The 15,199-nt window shown below is 51.3% G+C and overlaps 8 protein-coding genes across 8 annotated transcripts; 5 read left to right on the top strand and 3 right to left on the bottom strand.

Moving 5' to 3' along the window:
- Positions 1 to 152: 152 nt before the first annotated feature.
- Positions 153 to 700, bottom strand: AAFC00_006949 (mitochondrial 37S ribosomal protein uS19m; the record flags this gene model as incomplete). Its single annotated transcript, XM_069346981.1, has 4 exons — positions 153 to 195; positions 268 to 447; positions 582 to 597; positions 655 to 700. 4 exons carry the CDS (start codon positions 698 to 700, stop codon positions 153 to 155), a joined length of 285 nt encoding a protein of 94 aa, XP_069199859.1.
- Positions 701 to 1,155: 455 nt separating this feature from the next.
- Positions 1,156 to 3,654, top strand: AAFC00_006950 (uncharacterized protein; the record flags this gene model as incomplete). The annotated part of the gene is made up of 6 exons (XM_069346982.1): positions 1,156 to 1,180; positions 1,234 to 1,516; positions 1,577 to 1,667; positions 1,720 to 1,976; positions 2,032 to 3,520; positions 3,574 to 3,654. The coding sequence occupies 6 exons, from the start codon at positions 1,156 to 1,158 to the stop codon at positions 3,652 to 3,654; spliced, it is 2,226 nt and encodes a 741-aa protein (XP_069199860.1).
- A 915-nt stretch (positions 3,655 to 4,569) lies between these two features.
- AAFC00_006951 (uncharacterized protein) lies at positions 4,570 to 4,698 on the top strand (the record flags this gene model as incomplete). Its single annotated transcript, XM_069346983.1, has 1 exon — positions 4,570 to 4,698. The coding sequence occupies one exon, from the start codon at positions 4,570 to 4,572 to the stop codon at positions 4,696 to 4,698; it is 129 nt and encodes a 42-aa protein (XP_069199861.1).
- A 155-nt stretch (positions 4,699 to 4,853) lies between these two features.
- AAFC00_006952 (uncharacterized protein) lies at positions 4,854 to 8,174 on the top strand (the record flags this gene model as incomplete). The annotated part of the gene is made up of 2 exons (XM_069346984.1): positions 4,854 to 7,797; positions 7,852 to 8,174. 2 exons carry the CDS (start codon positions 4,854 to 4,856, stop codon positions 8,172 to 8,174), a joined length of 3,267 nt encoding a protein of 1,088 aa, XP_069199862.1.
- Positions 8,175 to 8,868: 694 nt separating this feature from the next.
- AAFC00_006953 (uncharacterized protein) lies at positions 8,869 to 9,446 on the top strand (the record flags this gene model as incomplete). The annotated part of the gene is made up of 2 exons (XM_069346985.1): positions 8,869 to 8,871; positions 8,979 to 9,446. 2 exons carry the CDS (start codon positions 8,869 to 8,871, stop codon positions 9,444 to 9,446), a joined length of 471 nt encoding a protein of 156 aa, XP_069199863.1.
- Positions 9,447 to 10,564: 1,118 nt separating this feature from the next.
- On the bottom strand, positions 10,565 to 11,421 carry AAFC00_006954 (uncharacterized protein; the record flags this gene model as incomplete). Its single annotated transcript, XM_069346987.1, has 4 exons — positions 10,565 to 10,728; positions 10,791 to 10,874; positions 10,942 to 11,358; position 11,421. Coding segments are annotated over 4 exons (666 nt in total).
- Positions 11,422 to 12,792: 1,371 nt separating this feature from the next.
- AAFC00_006955 (uncharacterized protein) lies at positions 12,793 to 13,263 on the top strand (the record flags this gene model as incomplete). Its single annotated transcript, XM_069346988.1, has 1 exon — positions 12,793 to 13,263. The coding sequence occupies one exon, from the start codon at positions 12,793 to 12,795 to the stop codon at positions 13,261 to 13,263; it is 471 nt and encodes a 156-aa protein (XP_069199865.1).
- A 109-nt stretch (positions 13,264 to 13,372) lies between these two features.
- AAFC00_006956 (uncharacterized protein) lies at positions 13,373 to 14,982 on the bottom strand (the record flags this gene model as incomplete). Its single annotated transcript, XM_069346989.1, has 2 exons — positions 13,373 to 14,474; positions 14,720 to 14,982. The coding sequence occupies 2 exons, from the start codon at positions 14,980 to 14,982 to the stop codon at positions 13,373 to 13,375; spliced, it is 1,365 nt and encodes a 454-aa protein (XP_069199866.1).
- Positions 14,983 to 15,199: the final 217 nt, after the last annotated feature.

Genomic DNA, 15,199 nt, shown 5'->3' on the forward strand with positions numbered 1-15,199 from the left:
AATAGGAAATAAAAGCCGGAGCCAAAGCAAGCCCGATATTGACGATATGGTATGAGACAAGATGTGTTACAACCATATAAGTCATGGTAAACCTTTCACAACGCCGCCCAATGCATTCAATCCAGCGCAACACCCTATATTCCAACACCTCTCTACTTGTTCTTCGAGTGCTTGTACGTGAATCGTTTCCTTGTCCTGTGCGGTGGAGAGATCTCGTCAGTACCACTACCGTGCCAGGCCTGGGTCCAAAAATAAGATGGCACTCACGGCGAGAACTCTCCTAGCTTGTGTCCCACCATATCTTCAGTGATGCGCACATCGTTGTAGATCTTGCCATTGTACACCTGGAAGATGAGGCCGACAAAGTTGGGTAGGATGGTAGCGCTGCGTGCCTGGGTCTTGACTGGCGGTGCGCGCTCGCCTTGCTTCGGACGGATGATCGGGAGACTGTCGCGAGCGCCCTAAGTTAGATGACTCGTTTCATTTCCACGGTGGGGTTTCTGGTCGAGATAGTGACTATCCTCGCCTCTGGTAACTCTCTGTGCCACCTCTTTCGCGTGGGATAAAAAGTTCCAACTTACGGGACGATATGAGGTCCTAGAGATGTGGTCAGTCAAAGGTGATGAGGTGTGATTGACTATGCCGGCTACTGACCTTTCCACACCGACCGAGCGCCTTGTAACAGGGATGTTGGACGCATCGTGTTCTGTTCTGTACTGGATACCTGTGCTGGTCAAGTCGCATCTACATTCGCATTGTCTATCAACCCTGTGACGGGGAAGAAGACCGCCAAGCCCGCATGGTAGAGGGTGTCGTGGTGAGAAATCCTGACTCGAGGTCTCTCTCACTTGCGTCTAAACACTGGTCATGCAATGCATCCACCGCACATCCTCAAAGAGTGATCCAGTAGATGAGAGCACAGACCCAACCTCTCTACGCGTTACACGTCTTCCTAGAAAAGACACTCGGTAGACAGGTAGGCAGCCACTGTGTATTGTGCAATAATGGTGATACGGTGCCTCTGATCAGATTGTGATCCCGTAAACGACCTAATTGCTCCAGCATCGCAAGAGGAGCTCATGTGGCGACACACTTCCAGGACCTTTTGGAGTTTTACTCAGTACACATAATACTGCAATACCACACTGCAGCAAGATGCCCCCGCTTAGCAATGCGTCAGGTTGGACTGCTTTATGACCCAATTTATACATGCTCAAACTCTGACCATCTCAGCGGCCGACACTATTCGTATCCTAGTTGCAACAGACAGCCATGTCGGCTACAATGAGCGAGATCCCATCCGTGGCGATGATAGCTGGAAGTCGTTTCATGAGGTTATGTGTCTAGCCAAGGAGCGCGATGTGGACATGGTCTTGCTGGCTGGTGACCTCTTTCATGAGAACAAACCTTCTCGGAAGTCCATGTATCAGGTCATGCGTTCTTTGCGGATGAATTGCTACGGGGAAAAGCCATGTGAATTGGAAATGCTGAGTGATGCATCTGAGAACTTTCAAGGGTTTGTGCTTTGATGTCTAGATCTTATCCGTTCGCAAATCATATTTACATGGATGTCTAGTGCCTTTAATCATGTCAATTACGAGGATCCCGACATAAATGTGGCAATACCGGTCTTCTCGATCCACGGAAACCATGATGATCCGTCAGGGGTACGTTCGAGTCACTGCTAAGCCGTCATTACATACCGCTGAGGTTAGCTAGGAAGGCCATCTTGCTGCGCTCGATCTACTTCAGATCGCAGGCCTGGTCAACTACTACGGCCGAACGCCGGAATCAGACAACATTCTGATCAAGCCTGTACTTCTCCAAAAAGGTCGGACGAAACTCGCATTGTATGGCATGAGCAATGTCCGCGATGAGAGGCTATTTCGTACTTTCCGGGATGGAAGAGTCAAGTTCTTTCAGCCGAGTGCTCAGAAGTCAGATTGGTTCAATCTCATGAGCGTTCATCAAAACCAGTAAGTTTATACCCGAGAGTAGTGCCACCTGAGTGAGCCTCACTGACATTCCCAGTCATGCATACACGGAGACAGGCTACCTGCCTGAGAATTTCCTGCCTGAGTTTCTCGATCTTGTCGTTTGGGGCCATGAACACGAATGTCTCATCGAACCAAGATACAATCCCGAAATGAACTTTCACGTCATGCAGCCTGGTTCGTCTGTTGCGACATCTCTTATGCCCGGAGAAGCTGTGCCAAAGCGTGTAGCTATCGTCAGCATTACTGGCAAACAGTTCAAATCGGAGCCTATTCGACTGAAGAGCATCCGACCATTCGTCATGAAGGAAATTGTACTCCAGGAAGACAGTAGCATGAAGCGTATCGCAATGAAAGATGAAAATCGACCAGAAATTACAAGGCACCTCATAGCCATCGTAGAGGATCTTATCAAGGAAGCACAAAGAAATTGGCGAGAGGCTCAAGATGATGAGGAAGATGACGACTCGGAGCCGCCTTTACCGTTGGTTCGACTACGGGTCGAGTACACTGCGCCCGAGGGCGGAAGATTCGACTGTGAAAATCCACAGCGCTTCTCAAACAGGTTTGTCGACAAGGTGGCTAATGTCAACGACGTCGTTCAGTTTTATCGCAAGAAAACCAGCACGAAAAAGACTAAAGCTGAACCAGAGATGCCTGAAGAGTCAGTCATGGCCCAAATGAGCATCGACTCTGTCAAGGTGGAGAAGCTTGTACGTGAGTTCCTCACAGCTCAGTCACTTACTATTCTCCCACAAAACTCCTTCGGAGATGCTGTCAGTCAATTCGTGGACAAGGATGATAAGCATGCAATGGAAATGTTCGTCAATGAGAGTCTTGCCAATCAGGTCAGACACTTGAAGACGCTGGACAACGAGGATGAGACTGAAATCACCGCGGCCATGGAAGAATACAAATCCAAGCTCGAAGACCTCTTCGCTAGCGGCCATCTGAAACGAGTTCACAAGGGGAAGCTCAAGCCTAAGCCTGACGGTTGGGATAGCGACTTCGACGGAGAGTGGACTAACCAGCCTGGCGCCCTCATACGATCTGACAACGAGGAGGCAGATGAACAGGGTGATGATACAGTAGCGGTCGCATCGACAAAAAAGACTACTTCCGCCCGAGGTAGGGGTCGTGGAAGAGCGTCGAAGGCTACGAGTACGACGCGCAAAACAGCAGCTGCCAAGTCAAAGGCGCAGCCAGCCAAGAAGACCACTGCTAGGAATAGACGCAAGGATAGCGATGAAGATGAAGATGAAGAAGACGAGGATGTGATCATGATTGACGATGACGATGATGATGATGATGATGATGATGGAGAGGACGACGCGGACGATGGACTGTTCGTCAAACAAACCACTAGTAGGGCTTCCACGAGGGCAGCACCAACTCGAAAGACTCCAGCGCGCACAACTGCGACCAAAGCGTCCTCTGGGAAGCAAACTATTTTGTCATTCTCTCAGTCGGCCAGTTCGAAACCGCCTCGTACAGCTACTGGAGGTCGTGGCCGCCGACAAGAGCCTGTAAGTCTACCTGCGGTCTATATAATTGACTTTCTCAGACTAATTTTGTGTAGAGCGACGATGAGATCTCTGATGATGACGATGCCTTCGAGCCCGCACCATCAACAGCGCGCGCCACCAGAGCTCGCCGGTAGAGTCAAGGTAGTTGAGGTTCTGCAGCTAAGATGGCCACGAAGAGTGCAGAGGCCTTCAGCTCGACAACATTTCTCGACTGAGCTCATAAACCCTACACTGAGGTAGCAAGAAGTCTTCACAGCTCTGTATGAAATCATTCAATCTCTCAAGCATTGGCTGTGTATCCACACGTGCGATCTTGCACACATAGGTAGTGGGAGCGTTCGGGTTGCGCCGCCTCTCCCATGTACCTTACTCAAGGCACTTCCTGGCATGAACATTACCTAGTCGAACTCCCGAACATGGTCCGTGTAACGTTGCCTCTATTGTTACTCCATGGTCACAGAACATGGCAGTTGCAATGGGAACCGACGCAAGCACCGTGCCTGCTTCATTTCTGCCATCTGTGCACCAAGCTGAGCACTGCATGTCAAATAATTGAAGGCAGTAACCTGAAAACTGCTGTCACCTTCTCCTTCCATCAGAAAAGCATAGTATTTTGTTCAGTAACGACGTCTACAACAGGAAAGTGCTACCCGCTCACGACGGACTACAGTCCGGCCATGACTACAATCAACTTCTGGAAACCATCTCCTGGTCACCTCTATATGCACATGCGACGCAGCAGACTCTTGGAAATCATCGTAATCTGTCTTCATTGAATCATTGCTCTACTTCTGCCAACACTCGCTTTTTGGAAACTCTTATTAGTCTACCAGAACTGCATACAGAACAACTTCGTTCATAGAAAGCCTCTTCTCCTCGTAAGAGTGGTGAACCTTCTACCACTCGGGCTTAGAGCTGCTTTTCTCGACTGACTTTGTCCACCGGGACGAGGAAGTAGGATCCTTGATGAACACACAGCACTCATCTTGCCATCTGTTCATCATCTGCTTGGAATTAACCGGACCTGGGTAGTTCCGATCCATCTCGTCATGACGCAGAACTCTGCACGCCGAGCCTACTCGGCAGAGCAGTTGCTTGCGTTACGTGATTCTGCGTCTAATGAGCCTGCTCAGAAAATCGAAACAGGGGCTGGATACGGGGCCATCAAAGGTGTGTAATTGTTTACAACAAGTCTTCAGGGTTGCCGAGCCGAGAACATACAGGGAAGCTCTCTCATCACTACCCTGGCCCCTCGTGTACGCATCTCTTCTTGTTCCTTTAGCATGGCTTGTGAAGTGATGCGAGCCGCGTGGTTAACTCTATCATCGTCACAATGCTCGCCTCGTCAACTCATCGCACATCAGACGTGACACAAGATGTGTCCTTTGCTCACCATGAAGCATCCGCGTTGCATCTTGTGGAGGATTCGCCTCCTCCAGAAAAGATGCTAGTTGGAGATGCTGCAAGATACCTAGCTGATGTAGAACCAGACCATGTTCTTCGCAACGCTCACTCGTTCGCCGCACGATCGACTCGCTCCTTCGCGGCGTCCGACTCTCTGCATCCTCCTGCTGGGCCTCGTCGAAGCAGTGGTCCGGTCCTGGCAGAAATAGATCCCAACAATCAATTGCTGCGTTCGGGTCTCAATCGCTATGGCCCTTCACCTACCCCGTCACTCGAAAAGACAAAGGCCGAGCAGATTCTCAAGGACCATGGCTCGCCACCTGGTCTCCGGGTCACTGCTGGCGGAAGAATCGTTCCAAGCGATCAGTCTCCTCTTTGCAGTCCCCGATTCGGATATAGTGCAATTCAGAGGAACGGAGGACTAATTCGATTTGCTCCAAATTACCCTCCACCACCTGGTGCTGCTGCCTTGCAAGAGACATCGAAGAATCTTCCAAACGGCTTTGTTGCACAAGATCCAGGCGGCAGATTGCTTCAGGTGGTAGATGGCCAATTCCTGCCGGTCAACGAGATTAATGGGCTTCCGCAGTTGTATATTGCAGCGCCAAATCTGAGCAGCTTTCTACCAGGCAAGGTTGAAGGTAGTGCAGGTCAGGGGCAGGGCGATCAACGCCATAGCGGGACCTCGGCGCCTCCAAGGATGCGACAACCCACTTTGACGACTTCGATTCAGCTTCAAGCGTTGGATAAACAATACGCCAAACTTGAACAGGAATCAAGAGAGCTTGACAAGCTCGAGGTGTTGCAACGGAGCAATATGTCCTCCAAGGCATACCAACAACTCGTCCAGACCCGTCGTGAGCTGGTGACTCGTCTTAATGACATTCGAATCAGCTCGAAGGCATTGAGAGACCAACAAAAGAACAGCCCGGAGCATAGCTCGTTGCGAGGCGACGAGCAACCTTCACCACAACAGCAAAGTGGAGCCCCCTTTGTTGGGCTGCCCATGTTCAAGCATGATGACCAGCTTCCCGTCTCCCACTGGACATATGATGGACTCGTCCCTGAGGCGCAGGCGATGATGCAGTGTGCTGGAAATGCAGTAATTCCCATGCCCATTCAGATGGAAATGGGATTCTTCGTACCTCACAACGGTGCTTTACCAGGTCAGCTCCCCACATATGCTGCAAAGGCAAGCAACGGAGGAACATTACCACCTCTATTCAATATGATGGGTGTCCCACCAACTGATATGGGCATTCCATTTGTTGGCGCGGTTCCTGGTGGTCCATCAGCCACTCAGAATCAGGTGCCTTTCATGGCAACGGTCCCCAGGACTCAGGCTGCCGCAGAGGTGGGTCACAGTCTACACGAGACCGCGCGGGATTTTGTGACTTCCGAGAAGGGGTCCCCTCGTCGTTCTCATGCTCTTGAGATAAGGTATCCAGACATCAAGTCAGAAGCTGCCCAAAGCAATAAGTCTTCACTCAATCCAATGAGCCCCAGCTATCAGCCCGCATCCATCGGCACCAGACCTTACGTGCCACAGGCCAAGCCAAGCCATGCTCATTCGAATTCGCCGTCACCTGCACTGGCCGAGGCTGTAAGGGCGCACAATGCATGGGTGGGCGAGACAAGAGCTGCCGCGACTGTTGGGCACTCGAAGCGAACCTATGGCTACGAGTCAAGCAATGCAAGTTTTACTACTGCTGACTTCTTTCCCACCAATCCACGAGACCATTCGGCGAACAAGCAGGCCTATCCCGCCACCCGAAAGCGTTCATCGAATAGCTCCAAACAAAGAGAAGACGCGTGCCTATCGACACCGGATGGCACCCTAGGCACACCAGAGAAAGAGCGTCACAACCCAAATTGGAATCCTACTATCCCAGATACTACTTTCGATACAACCATCACGTCCACTATCGAGCAGCAAGGTACATCTGATAAACCAGTAGAGGATGACAGTGCAATATCCGCGAATGAACCCATCGACCGCCGCTCGCAGCATAACATGAGTCCAAAAAGTCGCCGCCCTGATCTCCTGCTCCGAGCTAGTGATGGGTCAACCGAAGAGAATCCAACCGCTGGTGGCAAGTCCGTTCCTCAGACAACTGTGCGCCCACGTCAGGAACGGAACACCTCAACATCTTCAACTCGTTTGCCAGTGTCGAATGCCGGTTCTGCTTACATGGACGGTTTCAGGGCTGGCGAAAGTCGTATGCCAATCGGACCACAGTCGAGTAGCGTTTGGCTTGACGGCTACTGTGCCGGACTTCGAGCATCAATGAACGCGCAGATTGACGACGCAAGACCTTCCTCGAATGAGATGCCGACCAAAGACAAGGCCAGCGGCAAGCAATTCGCCGTCGACGTGATGCCCCAAGGAAGTGATCAGCAGACAGCAACTCGACGTCCACCGCTTGAATTGAATGTTGCATCCTTGGACACGCTCAAAGAAGCCATCTTCTGCCCACAGAATGAGAATGTGCTCCTGAGTCTGGATTCGAGTGGGGGGGTGACCGACGACACGGCCTGGGCTGCGCTTGGCGGATGTGCGAAACAACATGAAGCATCCTCGTCCAAAGAATCTGTCCTCATCCAGATACGCAATGGAGAAGCAGCTTTTCCCGAAAGAACAGCCTCTATGGTTCAGAGGCAGCTCTCGCCAGTGAACGTGAGCATAAATGATGGTAAACGCCCAGCGAGCCAGACTGCTAGCGAACCAAAGGATGGTGGCCGTAGCTTTTCGGTCAGGAGCCAGCCAGACAGTAGTTCGAAGTCATCTTATTTCAAGGCCGTCTATCCCGGTCAACGTGTGTTGAGCTCCCAACTGGAGTGGAAGCCAGGAACATCAATCGCACAGGTCGCAGGTCTGGCTCAAGGATATGTCTCTCAATATGACGGTACGCTGAACGATCTAGCAGCTCTCGGTGACATGCCTTTGCTGACACGTAAGTCCGGCAACGCAGGCGCGAACGTTGGAGATGCAAGACTGTCGCCCACCAAGAACGTTTCAGCGGCACCCTCATCACCGTCATCCCCACCAGGAACTCCTCGGTTCGTTGAGGGATCTATGGGGGCAAGCTCGACATCCTCACCTAGTAAGAAGTCACCCACCAAAGCCAAGTTTGCGCACATAGCAGGCAAAGCTGGAATCAAGGTTCGCATTGAGGAGCAAAGCGAACAGGAACGTGTCAGCACCAGGGACAAGGGTCGTTGGAGGGACGTATGGAGGAAGGGACACTGAGAGGTCTAATGCTTTTTCAGAAGCACGGATTGACCTCTCGGTGTCGTCACATGAGTGTTATGGGATACAAAGAGTATCACACAGTCAGCAGTAAGACCTAGGTTTCTTTACATTGCAACCATCAGCCAGCTTTGGATCAGCACAGCGCACCGAGACGAAGCTGGATCCGAGTCTCGCCGTTATCCTCGATTGGACCAGCATGCTATTTTAGTATCGACTTGCTTCTTTGTTTCTTTGTTGACTCGATGCCTTGATCATCGGCATCTGCATGATTATGGTAGCACTGTGGAGGAAATCGGCACCACAGTTGTCATAGTACAGTATCGTTGACGCAAAGAATGTTTAGATAGCTAGTCTCAAGAACACATATTTTACATTATGATTGTCTGCCCGGCCATCTTGACTGACTGCTTATGATGAACTTGGTGGAGTGAATGGGATACAAGTATGAAAGTCTTGGCAAAGAGACAGAGCTCGGAGGTCGGTGTCGTCAACGCTGCAGCTGCCTACAGCAAGCAACACATTAAGGTGTATCCATCACCTGTCGACTATCTTCCCTGTATCATCTCAATAGACTATTGCATCCCACTTTTCTCTCTGCATCCTGCTTCCATCAGTTTCACACCCTCGATAACATCCAAATTTAAAGAACTGAAATTTGATACCACCGTCAACACACTTCACAACCGCCACAATGGTATGTCCCTCTCCTCGTGCACCTTGAATACAGACATCGGCTGCTCCATCACAACACACGACGAACAAACCGAGAGACAACACAAAGACTGACACACCATGCCAAAGTCTCTCCGCATCGTACCCGCAGCGACCCACCCGAGCCAAACCACACTCAAGCCGTCCGCGCCCTCAGCCCCGGGAGTCCACGATACGCTGCGCTCGAACCTATCCCTCAACCCGACCACCCAATCAACAGACCACTCCGTGCCGCAACTATCCTCGGCACACCCTCTCGAGTCGCGCCTAGCCAACTGGCGCGCGGTGCAAGAATCACACAAGATGGAGCTTCTGCGCCGCGAATTCGGCCTCGCCGAGCCCGTCAAGCGCGGCATGGAGATGAAGATTGTGCGCGCCGGCGAGTGGAGGCCTGCGGTCCTGTCGGCTGGTGCGGGCGCCGTCGGCGAGGTTCATGCTGATGTGCTTGCTGGGCGCGAGACGGAGATCCAGTGGGAGGATGTCTATACTGGTATGGAGGCCCGGGAGGTGCCTGATTTCCACAGTGAGATGGAGGCGAGGTTGAGGATGAACTGGTGATTTTGCGTTTTGTTTCGCTGTTGTGTTGGGGGTTGGGAGAAGGACTTGGTGCGATTGTGGTGATGGGTAGACCATTTCACGAATTCGGAGGGCGTTCCTTGCCTAGCCATCACACTCTTCAAAGCAATCACCGAGGAAGGGAAGATCTGGAAACAGCGCCGCGAGATGCCTGCCATCAGAGCAGACCAAGCGAGCGAGAAAGGTTTACTGATGAGAAACCAAGAAGACTAGCGTTTCCCCCGAGCCAAGTTGGTTGATTACAAAAATAATAACGTATATCGACATCTCCCCACATTCACCTGAACAAGTCCATAGCTTGCAACGTCCGACAGACTTCGGGCATGCTGGCCGTGAGCACAGATTTCTCCGTCTTTGGTTTCTTTGCATCTGTCCACTTCTCCTGCCCTTGTATGGTGTGTATATATGCCTCATCAACGACCGCCATCGCTCCCTGCGTTCTTCATCAGGAAAAATGAATCTGTGCCAAAACGAACATCTGGCTTTCGATGAAGAAGAACAAGAGATGAGAAAGCAATAGAACCCCGCCCCTGAACGCCCGCAATTTGAAACTGATGAAGCAGAAAGGAAAATCAGAAGGAAAAAGTCCAAACGAGATCAAAATCAAGTGACCGCTAGCATGTCGTCGCTGTTTGTAACAGGAGGGTATACATCGTGATATCTGGAAGTTTGTTCCAGTACGTGGAGTACCCATGTGGGCGGTGAAGTGTATATGCACGCTGTTGGGACGAGGTCGTCGCTTGTGCATCACGACTTACCCCATGGTATTATTGTGTTCGTGAGGGGTGTTTCGGTATGCATCCGCAGCCAGGCGGAGCATTCTACTCCCTCAAAAGGGTGTTTGTTGAGTGGCGTTTGGGCCGGAATGGGAATCGACAACTATCTGTGCATCGATAGAATGACTGCGAGTCGATCGCCCGCATGAGAGCCTGTTTTCCGCCGATGGACGTTGTTGGGCGGTGTATATGGAAGTCGTACATAGTTGACAGCATCGCCATGCAGTCAAACCCGACAACATCTCGATGAGATCCCACTAATCGGACGCGGAAAGTGACTAGGCCACAGTTGAGGCAGGCATCAGAGACCATGTCACTAGGCGTTCAGAAGATGACGCAGCGACATCCAACTTCGCTTTCTTCACTATCACGACCGCGTCTGATGCTACTCTTGCTGGCGGCTTTGGCATTGTCTTCGTCATCGACAATATCCTGGGGCTTGAGACTCATATGTACAACGTTAGGCGCATGCTCGCTGAATCGACAATCTGTGAGGGATTTGGTAAGCGCAAGTCGACATGTAGGTCTGGGATATGGGATGCTCAAATACCTTTTAGAGGAAGCTTGTCGTCGAGCAGTCGACCAAAATGTATCAATCGGATGGCTGACGGTGATGATGGTCTGGGTTCCCATTCTGTAATAGAAGCACGACTGTTAGCAATGCGAGCTTAGCCAGTGAAACCAGATTCGAGCGTGTGTACCTTCTCGCCAGTCCCTCCAGATGAGCTCCTTCAGAGTATAGACGCTGATGACAAACGGATCGAAAGTGCCATCAGGGGCCTGGGCTGTGACGCCTCTCTTGGAAAGGTATTTCTCGTCGATCTTGTAAGGATGTCTGGTACCAGTAGATGTGAGCAGCAGGTTGATGATGATGACATGACCATCTTTGGCAGCCAGGTCTCCAGTGGGCAGAAGTGGGGTTGGGAGGTCGGTGGAAGGTCCGATAGCTTCGACGGTATCTTGCCTCACAAGGGCAGGCTGTGGCATGGCGATGGATGGAAATTCGGAACTTTCTGATGCTGATATCGGACCCACTGTGGGCTCTAAAGGAGTATGTGAGGAGGCTGAAGGAGGCAGTCCAGAGGATCCTTGACTGGGATTTGACGACGTTGAGTCCACTGCAGCCCATGTCAGTCGCTCTGGTATCTGTAATCAATGTCGCTTGTTGGGATATCTGTACTTCTTGCAACGTGTGATGGTTTCACGATCGCCTTCAAAGGGAAGACTGTGTTTTGGATTGACCTTGTGCCAGTGACAACAGTTTTGATTAAGACACGCGACGACAGGAATCCCAGATCACTGTGCGCAAATGAAGAAGGTAGGAGTAGACTGGCGGACAGGCGGTATCGGAGTAAAAGGTCGGTCAAGCGAACGAAAAGTAGACGAAGACTTTGTGCGATTGACGAATAGCGCACTGCGAAATGTCGAGTCTACAATCCAGGTCACGATGATATACGATGATGATGATGATGATATGTGACGACGCACGTTGGCAAAGCGGAGAGATGGCAGCCGAATATGGAGTACAGGTAGGAGTGTACGACGAACGAGAGGACGATGTTTGTATTCAAACAGACGGTATGGCTAATTGCAGAATATGAAAAGCGCAGTAGTGACAACAAATATGGCAATCATGACCAAACAACAGTGTTTAGGTTGTTGAAGGGCAGATGATCACGTTGTCGTTGTCTCATCACCTCCTCGCCGTGGCAAGATAAAGCAAGGCAATACAAGGCAAGGCCCAAGCAAGACAAGACAAGTGTGGTACGGTAGGGCTACTAGAAGCGCTCCTACATGCACCTTGACAAGCACTCTCCGCCCCCTCTCAGCCTATAAGGAAACACAAATCTCCGGCTATCGGGTGTGGTTGAGGAAACCCCCACAGAAAGGAGAGTCTAGGGACGGGGGGAACTGCTTGGACACCGAATAAATGGACAAGCCACACACCAGACCAGACCACGGGCAGATCACTGCCGAGAAGAGCCTAATATTCTTCCCTGAGCCTCCAGAGAGACCCGCTCGAGTTCCCTGTTGTGGCACTGTTACCCTACCTTAATTGCACCTCCATCATGTCATTCTTTGCTCCAGTGCCCGGCACGTATTGAACCTTATCACCACTTGCTTGTATGAAGTGGGTCTATCTTGTGCCTCAACAGCTTGTGAGTGCCTCGCAGAAAAGTCTGGTCAGCCACGCTTGTGTGTTATACCATATTCTCGGGGAACCATAGAGCGGGCGAACGTCTCTTCATCACGACCGAAGATCAAAGAGCAATCGAAGCAAGTTATTCTTGTACATTCAATACACGATATTGCCCCACATTGAGAATATCTGAATATCACCCAAGGTCATTGCGGTAAATTTGCTGTGCTCTACCACTCCTTGACCACCAGCCGCTCATAAGGGATAAAGTGTTGCACGCTCGCCAGGGTCTATCATCTCTTGTAAAAACACAGACATTGACGACCATCTCCTTCTCATCTTTTGGGATCTGAGATCAACAAGACCGACATTGCTGCACTCTAGCTAGAAACGCTACGGCCTATCTACAGTCATGACTCTGCTTTCGCGTCTGAAAACGCCTGTCTACAAAAATACAGGCTCTGTAGCCCGTGATCATCTTGCTGCCGAGCGTACTTTCCTTGCCTGGATCCGTACAGGCTTGGGCCTTGTAGCTCTGGGCACTGCCATTGAGCGCTTCAGCCGCATCGATCTTGAAGCGCTCATGCAATCAAGTCGTCCGCCACCAACCGTCACCCGCCGACTTGAAGAATCGTCCGAGTCTAAGTCATCAGCGGAACACGACGATAAGCAACAAGAACATCTACTCGCTGCGTCACTGCTCGGCACGGGTGCTGGATGCATTGCATACGGCGTCGGCAGATACTTTTCCAATATGCGAATGTTGGAGAAAGGTCTCTTCAAGCCAAGCTACTATGGCGCCGGTGCCCTTGGTTTGACAGTGGCGGGCGTCGCCTCGGCGGTATACTGGACGGGATTCAGAAAGCACAAAGCAGCCATGTAGAGCACTCTTCTCATTACTATCATGTTCCAAGGCCTTGCATCAGGAGTGCTGAGGTTCTTGTCCTCTCGTTACCCACCATTCCGTTTTTTCTTTCTCGTCACCCTAGGTCTCATTCCCACTCTTTGTACACCTTGGCGTCCTCTAGCCTGATACCTTCCATTTCTTGTTTCACCCGGAGCATGCTGACTTTTCCAACGCTGCCCTCTGCACTATCCTTCCCCTTGACTTTCCACTTCTGCAGTAGCTGCTGCAGCCCAGCAACAACGTCCTCCTGATCTTCAATCAACAAGGCAATGGCATCATAGCCACCGGCTCCAGGCACGACGCCGCCAATGACTCCCGGGACTTTTGTGCACGCATCCAGCAATTGCGTCTGCGCCGGAGGTTCGATTGGCACGTCACTCTCGGAGCTCATGTTCCTGATACGCTTGCGGATCTCTTCGATCTTGTCTTTCAGTGAGCTGTAGTCGTGATCGTCGGACTCAGTGAGCCTGACGAGCTCCTGTGATAGACCTTCATTTGCCTCCTGTAATCCCTGCCATATGCTCTCGGCTGCATCACCAGCGTCCGCTCGCCAGGATAGGACCTTCTTGACCATTCCCGGGGTTTGACTGCCACAGGCCACATCGCACATGACGAGTCTGATGCCCTTTGGTACCTTCACACGATCCTTGAGCACTTCAGTGTCCCATTTGCCGACGCTACCGGTCTCCTCGATGATGTTCTGCAACTGAGATGCAAAATGCGGCGAACCTGGCTCGTCATGATCTGCCAACAGAGAAGGTGAGAATCGTCTGTAGAGGCAACTACCATAGACAGCCGATGCAACATCGAAGCCTGATCCGACTTTGCCTTGAGCTGCGCAGTGAGAAGCTTGCGCCAGGTTGTGGAGTGTTCGTTTTCCCTTCTCCGAAGAAAGATCAAACACGTCAGACGGTAGATAGTAAGTCAAGAGGGCGGCTGTGAATGCTGTGACTAGAGCCGCAGAAGATCCAAGGCCGGTCTTATTAGCTTGTGCAAGGGGCACGCCGAAGTCGTGGAAGCGAGCTCCAGTCAAAGTGGCTGAAGAGGTCGAATAGTAATCATTGTCGGCCAGAATGGTGACGGACGTCGGCGGTATGTTCGAAGAGGTAAGAGTCGCAATGTATGTCAGGGCGTAGCCGAGAGCAGTCTCGATGAAGGGGTTGCGATTGAGCTTGAGATCGGCATCTCTACACGCAGCAAAACAGTGAGTATGAACGAACGGACTTGTACTAGGTTTTCAATTCCAATGAAACAATTCGGGGGCTACAAATTCATGCACCACACAGATACCGAGGGAAAGATTTTTCAATGCCAACTTATGGATCAAGGGGCGAAAATGAACTATAGTCCGAGCATAGAAAGGCTGGAAGGAAAGACCGACGAACAGAATGAAAGAGAAAACAATTGCAATAGAAGACGGTCAAACACTCACGCCGTTAACTGCGTCACCTGCATACCCCCGTCCTGTTCTGCATGTCTATAGCCGTATTCCCAAACGGCATTTTGGAACTGAGGTGACTTGACAATGATTTCGGAAAAGACTACACCAGAGAGCGATTTGAAGGGCTTGACACAGACGTGAATGCGCGCATTTAGACCAAAGACGAGGCCGTTGTATGTCCTATCGAGGACCAAGTACCCACCAGCCAGCAATACCTTGCCTGGTGCGGACACGGCAACAGATTTTTCACTCATCCCACAGGACTGCAGAGTAGACGCAACAACACGACTATGGAATCGCAGACGGCTTCAGATGGGCCGCTATGAACAGGAATAATACCTGGCACGGTCGAGCGATGCTGGAGTGAGGGGTTGGGTTGTGCTGCAAATGTAGCGTCAGTAGTGGGCGGCCTCAGCTGTGGTGGGTGCTGTCCACTGGCTATCGAGTCGGCGACTCGACGAGGCTGCAGAA

This window comes from Neodothiora populina (genome assembly GCF_041146345.1).
Source record: "Neodothiora populina strain CPC 39397 chromosome Unknown canker_contig_8, whole genome shotgun sequence".
Classification (NCBI taxonomy): Eukaryota; Fungi; Ascomycota; class Dothideomycetes; order Dothideales; family Dothioraceae; genus Neodothiora; species Neodothiora populina.